The sequence below is a fragment of the Myotis myotis genome, unplaced genomic scaffold (genome assembly GCF_014108235.1).
Source record: "Myotis myotis isolate mMyoMyo1 unplaced genomic scaffold, mMyoMyo1.p scaffold_m19_p_16, whole genome shotgun sequence".
Taxonomy (NCBI): Eukaryota; Metazoa; Chordata; class Mammalia; order Chiroptera; family Vespertilionidae; genus Myotis; species Myotis myotis.
Genome location: NW_023416320.1, coordinates 9,703,132 through 9,712,626, shown reverse-complemented (window position 1 = coordinate 9,712,626; position 9,495 = coordinate 9,703,132). Strand labels below are relative to the sequence as shown.

General features: G+C 50.1%; 1 protein-coding gene across 1 annotated transcript; it reads right to left on the bottom strand.

The window, feature by feature from the left end:
* Window positions 1-466: 466 nt before the first annotated feature.
* On the bottom strand, window positions 467-849 carry LOC118670527 (ribosomal biogenesis factor-like). The gene has a single exon (XM_036337549.1). The coding sequence runs from the start codon at window positions 798-800 to the stop codon at window positions 498-500; it is 303 nt and encodes a 100-aa protein (XP_036193442.1). The 5' UTR covers window positions 801-849; the 3' UTR covers window positions 467-497.
* Between the last annotated feature and the right edge of the window lie 8,646 nt (window positions 850-9,495).

Here is a 9,495-nt window from a genome sequence, read left to right as displayed (position 1 = left end):
ATATTTTCAATGGTTTGCTATAAAGCAATAGATAACCAGACACAACTCAACTTTAGAGGGCAACAGTCATGGTTTCAAATATCAAGTTCCTCAATTATTAGCAATGTGACTGTGGTCAAATCACCTAAAATCTCTGAGCTTTATTTCCCTCATCTGTAGAGTGGGAATCATAACATATTTAATGGGTTTGCTTTGGGGATTAAAAGAGATAATGTATGGGAAGTAACCACAGTGAAAGAGTCTTAGTGAATGGGACAACCCAGAGCTACCATGGTTAGTATGTCAGTGTGAGTCATCTGCTATTTTTTCCTAAAAGGTATACGAAAAGCTTGGGGCATGTAGGAGGACCTGATTTAAGAGTCTGGTCTTTTGGTCTTTTTACTAATAACTTAAGAGTAAGATTATATCATTAGCATATTTTTATTTTATTTTATTTTTTTTGTATAAAGCATTTAATTTATTGGTCTTTGGGGGAATCTGATGCATCACCAGGTGCATTACAACTGAGCCATTAATCTCGTAGCTTCATCAACATTCACTGGTCTGTTTTCCTGACTCGGCTGAAGAGCCGGCTGTTTCTGCAGAGGTTCAAGGGAAAGGCCTGGAGAGAAGTGAGCAAGCTCCTTCTGTATGTTCACAAAAGCTTCATTCATTCTTTTAATTTTTTCAGTGTTCTTAATGATTATCTTCTTAAGATTTGTGGTAACTGGTTTTGCTTTACTTTTCCCCATGAAGTGTTTCTGGCTGGCTATGTGAAATACATTCCTGGGCTTCTGCCCTTTCCATTTGTTCTTGGCCATTGTCTCTCACCAGGCCAACCTCTCACTCTCGCGCGGCTGCTCGCTGCTCCAGCTCCGGGGATGCCCAGCATATTTTTATTTATCCCACAACCAAGAGGGGATTTTGAGTCACTGAAGAAAAATTTCAAAGAAATTCTAGGGTCAGAAGAAATATAAGCACCTCGCATTTGAAAATGTGGCTGCTTCAATCCCTTGGGTGGCAGGCCTGCCTGGTCCAGAAAGGGCGCAATGAGCAGTTGAGCAGACCTGGTCCTTGTCACAGTGAGATCTGTGGGCTTTTAGCATAGAGAAGAGGAGAAAGGCTCTAAAGGACCCTGGAGGTCTAGGATGATGCCATTGTCCAGTGTGTGTGTGTGTGTGTGTGTGTGTGTGTGTGTGTGTGTGTGTAGGATTGGGAGAGTGCTGGAATTTCTGAGTGGGTGAGGGTAAGCTTAAAGAAGCTAGAACCCTGCAGAGAGATCTAAAGGAACATCATACTGGTATTCAATGCATCTTTATACTGATGTGTTGAGGCATGTGTTGTCATTCATGCATTCATGTAGGCATCAACTCACTCAACAGCTATTTATTGCACACCTCTATGTACCAGAATCTGCTATGCTCTGGAGACCCATAACATGTAAGAGACAGTCCCACCCCAAAGGCTCATAATTCAGTGGGGGAGACCGAAAAGTAGGGAGTATAACCAGAGGGTAAACGCCAGAGTAGAGGGGATGTGAGTGCACTGAAGAGAGTCCCCAATCATGGCATCAAATCTGCTCTACCTCATGACAAAATGTTAGAAAGAAAAAGGACAGGCTCAGGACTGACAAGGAGTGAGTTGCAGGCAGAGGCCACAAACAAACCAGAGGCACAAAAGGACAAGCCCCCCCAGCTTCCTGGGGACCACAGACAGGCCCCAGCTGAGGCTCAGTCCTGGAATCTGGTGGGTCTGTTCCAAGCTTCCCATGGGACCTGCAGAAAGGAGCATCCCTCACAGGCACAGAAACAAAGCAAAGCATTTCAACTATGTCTTGGTTTTGGCTCCCAACCTGACTTCTGTGTGGGCAAATCTTTTTCTCCATGTATGCTCTTTCTATTTGTTGTTCTTTTTAAAAAAATATGAAAAAGCTAAAGTAAACTTCCACAGAGTTCACAATGGCAGACTGTGATCAGAGCCAATGTCCTTTTCCTTCCAACATTGGCTTGTCTGCCAAGTGATCTCAGACATACTTGGTGAAGCTATGTCTTCCCACTCCCATCGCCTCCGTCCCTCTTCTCCCCCATCGTCCACCCACTCGAGGTTCTCATTGACATCGGCTGTGGTCAAAGGACGAGGCCCAGGGTGAAGATCACCCCGAACTCTCTTTGGGGCTTGGCTGAGGGACTTACTTGCATCCCTGTTTGGAAACAGAAGAGTCTACATGGTGTAGGAACCCGAGTTGATGCCTCTTTCAGTGACGGTATGCAAGTCCCTTCTTCCTTCTCAACTGATTGTCTAGCCTGAGGCAGGAATGGGTTTCTCCCTGGAGTTATAACACAAGGTGGGCCCGCAGCCATGGCCACGCAAGTCCCAGTGCCATGTTCATTAGCACGAGGTGGTGAGGGAACCAGTTCTGGTGTCAGAAATCTTTGTGGGCAGGAACGAGACCTTCTTTCTTTATGTTCTGGCACCTAGCAAGCTCTCTGACATCTGGAAGGTACTCAGTAGTGACTGTTGATTTTCCTGGATATCACCCCAACAGCTCCCAGATTCACCTTAGTATGGGGGGGGGGGGACTTTTCTATGGACAAAGAACAATAACAATAATGGTCATAGAAAACCAGTAACATTTACTGAGCGCTGAGGCTTTGTCAGGATCTAGGATAAGCACCGTCCATGCATTACCTCATGTGAGACTCAGAACCTCCAGTCTGTATCATTGCCCTCATTTTACAGATGAAGAAATGGATCTCAGAGTTGAGGCAACTTACAACAGCCTGGCTGCTGGGGCTTGGACCTGAACCTAGGTTGGTCAGTTTTGCACACTGTCTGTTATTCATATTGTGGAGCGGAGGCCGGGCGAAGACTACTGGAAGGGCCCAAGCCTGCAGAGTATGCCAGAGGACCAGGGGGACAACTTGATATTTGGGGATGTTATCAGGCGCCACCCTAGGGTATACCCCAACTCTCCTACAGAGGTCGGGGAGGCGGGCTATGCAGTGAGAGGGTGGGCTTTGGTATTCAGGTAGCAGAGAGATAAATGCCATCTGAATTCCCACTTACATAAACCGGCCCCCGAGCCCACGGGGCCAGAGCAGGGGCCGAGGGATGCAGTAGGTTTGTTTACTCCAGTCTGTGTTTGACCTTGCACTACATTCACAAAGCGGCTCCCCATGAATGCAAAAACCTTTCTTCTGTCCCGGGAACATTTCCATACAAACAGAAACACAGCACAGATGACAAAAAATTAAGATGTACTTTCCAGTTCGCCTTGCTGTATTATTTAGAACAATTACTGTATGATTTTGCTTTCACATAGCCATGGGAACCCTGTTGAAAGGATTCAATGCGATTGATTGTGTGCAGCTTAAGAAGAAATCTGTTTCCCCAGTGCCAGGGAAACAAAGCAAGCCAATTCCTCCCCACTTCCTACAAGGTGTGATGGATGCAAATTGTTGACCAGTGACCCCACACAGCAGGCGACGGGGCTTTCTGGGAAAGCGCTCTGGAGATCAGTGGACCTGCTTCCTTTAGATGTATCGGAAAACAAAGCTGGTGCCTGCGGAATGATAATCCCCTCTGATGTGCCCAGAGCTGATTTACTATTTCAGAAAGGGAACCACAGCTCTGAGTGGCAGGACCGCAAAGCTCTGCAGTCAACACAGCAGAGAAGTCAACCCTGCTGGTTACTCCCCTCCCCTCCAGTCACAGGCTCCTCTTACACTATCTGGGGCCTCAGTGATGAGCCCAGGAAGGAGGGAAGCGTGACACCAGGCTCTGGTGAGAGGGTGGGATCACTTCCCAGCTATCGATACCTACGGCGTAGTTTTAGAGCAGTCATTCTCAATCCTTGGGGCATTATCAGAAACCCTGAGACGCTTGGAGAAATATGGATGCTTAAGCCCCAGACCTTACTGATTAGATTAGAACCTGCAAGCCTGGGGCTGGCACTGGTATTTAAAAAAAAATATATATTTTTATTGACTTCAGAGAGGAAGGGAGAGAGAGAGGAAGGGGGAGAGAGAGAGAGAAACATCAACGATGAGAGAGAATCACTGATTGGCTGCCTCCTGCACGTGCCTTACTGGGGATCGAGCCTGCAACCCAGGCATGTGCCCTTGACTGGAATCGAACCTGAGACCCTCAGTCCACAGGCCGATGCTCTCTATCCACTGAGCCAAACTGGCCAGGCCAGGCACTGATATTTTTAAAGAGCCCACCAGGTGATTCAAATGTGCAGCCAGGGCTGTGCCATTGTCCCAGGACTTGCACTTCTTCAGGCGGAACTCTTTTGCTGATTCTCTCTGGTTCCATCCAGAGATCCCATGCTTGACGGTCTGTAAACCAAAGAGGCCTGTTCTAGCACAAAACTCGCATCTCTGCAGTTCAGTTCTTTGTCCCTGGTTTCATGGTGGTAGGGAGAACATGAATGGAAACACATGCTGGGAAGCAGGGCTTCTCCGGATTGGGTTTTGCAACTTTCTGTGATTTTCTGTGTGCGTCAATAATAATCCCCAAACAAAGTGTTAAGCGAAGTGCAGCTGAAGACTTGGGTTCAAATTCTAGACTTGTTATTAGGTGTGGGGCTTCGGGAAATAACTTATCCTCTCTGAGCCTTTTTCTTTGGAAGATGAGGATAATTATATCTGTATTTTGCATGATCAAAGGAGATACTAAAAGTATAAAATCTAGATGTTAGCTGGGCTCTCTTTGCCCCTTAAGGGCTAGATGAGATTGTTCAAAACCTCAATCTACAGATCATGGACCATCTGATTACTTTCTCATGGGAATTTTTTAGCAACTTACAGCCTTGTGGTCACCTTAGTTTGTGAGCACTGGCTTCCACCATATTACTCAGTGTAGTCATTGTCTCACCACACCATGTGGGTTGTTTAATCCAAATGTGAAACTCAGTCATTTTCTTTATCTTCCCCCGTCGCTCCCCTCACACAGGCAGTTTTGAGTGTAGGTGGCTTTACTGAGGGTTTGGGAAGATGGAGGGAATAACACCGTAGCATCAAAAATGACTCATGACACAGGGTCACAGATCCTGCTCCCGTGGCTTCTGGGCCACTTCCACCTTAGTCCTCACCTCTTCTGCTCCCATCCTCCTTGTCTTCTCCTTCAGCCCCATGTTTCTGCACATCCCGAGGGGTCCCAGATTGTGAGAGGCACAGGCCAGGCTGAGGGACTCCACCAGTGCACAATCAGGGCCAGGGAGGGACCGCAGGACAGCTCCAGGGTGTGTCCGGCCCGTCTCGCCCAGTCCCAATTGGCCAGACCCCAGCAGCAAGCTAACCTACCGGTTGGAGCATCTGCCTCCTGGTGGTCAGTGTGCATCACAGCGACTGGTCGAACATGTGAACAAACGGTTGGACACTTAGCAGATTAGGCTTTCATTATATAGGATTTCCTTGGCTCAACTGGTGTGGCTCAGTAGTTGAGTGTTGACCTATGAACCAGGAGGTCGTGGATCAATTCCTGGTCAGGGCACATGCCTGGGTTGTGGACTTGGTCCCCAGTGTGAGGCATGCAGGAGGCAGCCGATGGATTATTCTCTGTCATCATTGATGTTTCGATCTCTCTCTCCCTCTCCCTTCCTCTCTGAAATCAATAAAAATATATTAAAAAAACATATTTCCTGACACATCCAGTACCCCCACCCCCCAAAAATAACCACACAAAAACTCCATGGAGCTTTAGCCCCGACTCAGACTAGGTGTGATGATGACAGCAGGACCCCACTTTCAGCTCAAGCTCAGGGCCCCCAGCAGCCCTCGGCCCTCCACAGTTTACCTGCTGGCCCCGTGAAAGCCCAAGGCTCAGAGATGGGAATGGGTCTAACTCAAACTTTCTCTTCTTTTCCCGGTTTAGATCTGAAGACCACACTCTGGACTGTGGGGATTCAAAATCCCAGCCTTTTGGGGGAATAAAAAAGGGCTTATAGAGGCTTCTTGTACCTTGAATAAAGAATGACATTTTCAGAAACCCAAGAAAGACATTTCATCTGAAACACACAAGTTTACAAACATTGAGGAAAGTGAGCTGGGCAAAGTGCCCCCTACCAAACCCCACACATTCAAGGAGAATTTGGAGTCACACTGCTGCCCACAGGCATCCAACCAACAAGCCCACCTGGGAGGGCCTGGTCCTCAGACCAGGGGGTGCTGGTGCTCTGCCAACTGTTACCCGCTGTGCTTCTTCCTGGGAGGATGACATATAACTAAAAGCAGAAGGGATCCAATTAGCTTCTACTGCCCAGGAATAACTGCACAAAGTCAGCTCCACCCCCCGCCCGTGCAGATGTTTCTCTGCATCGTGCCAGCCCGAAGGTGGCCTTGCAAGAAGGCATCTCTGAAAAGCGTCTCCTGGCCCAGCCTCCATCCCCCATCAGAACAGACTTCACCTCTGCTTCCATGTTGGATCACTCTCTTCCCATGAACCCTCTGCACTAGCAGGTGAGCTTCTCAAAAGCAGGAAACGCTTCCCAAGGCACAACACAGTCCCTGGTGAGGAGAAGGCACTGGAAAAGATTTGCATCAATGAATGAATGAGGGCTCACCAAGCAACAATGCTGGTTTGCTAGTGGTATTTATGTCAGTATCATGTAAAGCAGAGAGGGGACCAGCTCCTGCTCCTAACTGGCTTGTGATTTACCAACAAGTGATGACAAGTGCCAGCTACAGCGAAGAAACAGGTGAGAGGGAAGCAATGGCAAAGAGGTTTATAACCGACTGTCAGCAATACTGCTGCCTCACATCGTTAGGGCCATTCTGTAGCACTCAGCCCTTCCTTAGAGCTTATGAAGTGCTTTGCTTGATTTAAAAATATTCCAGCAAGGATAGAGGGCAGTGCATTATTTATTTATTTATTTATTTGCCAGGGGATGCAGTTTTATTTTTTAAAAATAAGTGTGCTAGTCCTTACACAACCACTTCTTCTTGGAGGAACATGTAAAATCCGCTCCCGTGGCTGCCGTTCCCTAAAGGGGAGGCTTCTCTTTCTCCTTTTAGAGTTCTCTGGACTCTTCTAAACACATCATTTATTACTTTTATGTTTTCAATGACAATAACGGTGGAAGGGGCTCAACTTCAGGCAGAAAGTGAATGCCGGTGACGATGATTAACCGAAGCCTTAACCGCTGCTCCGCGAAGAGACCCACCTGCGGGGTCTGACTCAGGTGGAGACGTTACTGTAAAGCAGCGGTTCTCAACCTTGGCTGCACATTAGAGTCACCTGGGAATCTTTTTAAACTCCTGATTTCTGGGCCTCATCCTCCAGAAATTCTGTTTCTTTGTTACTAATGTTGTGGCCTCACCCCATAACAAAGAGACAGAATTTCCCTGCTGAGAACCGCTGCTGTAAGGGGTGTGGAGATGGAGCATCTACCTGCTGCCTGACGCTGCGGACTGACTGTGCGCCCGAAACCACCCCTTAAAGAGGGCGGAGCAGCCAGCACTGCGGGCCCACCCCGCGCAGGGCTTCCCAATCCCCGGTGATTCGCAGGAATAAGTATCGCGGGCCAAACACTTAGTTGCGGCATTTCAGGAAAGGGAACGTAGACGCCGTGACTTTTATGACGTTGCTACTTGACCTTGGGCAGACTGTGCCGAGGACAGGACTGCGTCCCCCTGGACCTGGGCACAGCGTCTGTGTCTCGCTGGGACCCGTGCGGGCGGGCGTTGCCCAGGGTCCGGCAGGGACCTCCGCGGCCAGCAGGTCCTCGTGTTCAAGGGACACGTCTCAGCGTCCGTGGGAGCCCACACGTTGCCCGTCCGAAGAGGGGGCGGCCCGGCCAGGGGCTCCTGCTGCGCCCTGAGAAACTGGCGCTCAGGCCGAGGACGCTGCGGAGCAGGCGGGCCCCCGGGAGGGAGCAGAGGTACGTCCTGCAGCGCGAAACTTGCACGTGGCCTTGTCTTCCCACCCCCTCTCCCTGCCTCTGCTTCTGCCATTTTTACTGATTTTTAATTGCTCACCAATTTAAAAAACCACTTGTGTTTCTTAAAACAAAGCCTGATCACCCGCATGTGTGCTTAAGTACAACATGGTTTGCTTTTCAACTTTATAAACAGGAGCCCGTGCTGTGCGCAGCCTCCTGGACGGTTCCCTCCCCCCTCCCGGAGCTGCGGTCCACGCGCTGGTGAGGGATGCTCAGCCCGCCCTGCCCTGGCCCACGTGCCCTGGCCCACGTGCCCTGACCCATGTGTCCTCACCCACGTGTCCTGACCCACGTGTCCTGGCCCACGTGCCCTGACCCACGTGTCCTGGCCCACGTGCCCTGTCCCACGTGCCCCGCTGCGGACGGCCGGGGAGCTGCTGCAGGTACTTGCGTGGACACAAGTGCGGGCCTCCTGGTTCACACGGGCCGGCTTTTCTGTGGAACGGCTGGGCAGTAGGTGATCTGAAGGGTGGTTTTCCAAAGCACGGCGAGTCCTCAGTGTGGCCAGTGGGTTCTGACACTTGAAGCCAAGCGACGGGTGGCAGAACCAGTGTTACTGGAGGCGAATGGACATAACCGAGACTTCGATGCCTATGGCTTCCTTATAGCGAGAGGTCGTTGTTCCAGGGCCTGCTGTGGTCCTGCCCGTTCAGACCAGGGGTGTCAAGAACGTCTGTGCCCTCCATCTGCACCTTCGTGCTCCCCGGGGGGTGGGTGTCCCCTGCTGTGACATCAGCCTCCTTTAGTCTGAAGGACGGTGCCGTTTGCATTCACCTGTCAGTATTACTAGCCAGCCTGTGACAGCCGGGATGAACATCCCATCTTAAGTGGTTCAGACTCTGCTCTCATACACGTTTCCTTGGGATCATCCGTTTCTGGAGAGGGAAGCTAAGTGGCAGGGTGTCCCGTGGCAGCAGAAGCAGGCCCAGCCCCAGTGGCCGGTGGCTTTCCCCCTCCGGGTCCCCTGAACCTGGCCCGTGGCAGACACGGACTCCTTTGTTTCCAGGCCCGCGTTGGCACGGGGATGGGGATGGACAGTGAGCAGTTGCTGAGACATTTGTCAGACCTCTATGCTATGGGTTACGGGTGACATTAGGAAGGGACAGCATGGCGTGTGCTCATCTGTACATCACAGTCAGCCCTGATATACATGTTGAGTACTTTTTGTTTGCAGGGCACTGTTGTAGGAGCTGAGGGTTCCCAGGGGAGGAGGGAAGTTCCTTCCCTGATGCTCTAGTAGAGAAGATGAACGTTCATCAGGCAAATGGTTATAGAAGTGTGGGAACTGCTGGGAAGAAGTGCAGTGAAGCCAAGTATAGTGCAGTGGGAGCCACGGTGGAGCCCAAGAACAGGGGCACCGTGTCCTGCTGTGCAAACTGGCGCCCCCTGGAGTGTGCGTTGTGCAATGTATCTGGCCAATGTGGCAGTCCCCGCTGAGAGGAAGGAAATGACATGTAAACCGAAAAGGATGAAAAAGATTGGCTGCCAATGAGTGAAATCATATGGGGCTTGGCTTTCTCTAACTGGCTTATTTCACTTAGCATTAATGCTCTCCAGGCCCTTCCGTGCAGTCA

What these genes read in the sequence shown, in the direction of transcription:
- LOC118670527 (XM_036337549.1), bottom strand. Translation starts at nt 800, where the DNA reads ATGGCCAAGAACAAATGGAAAGGGCAGAAGCCCAGGAATGTATTTCAC.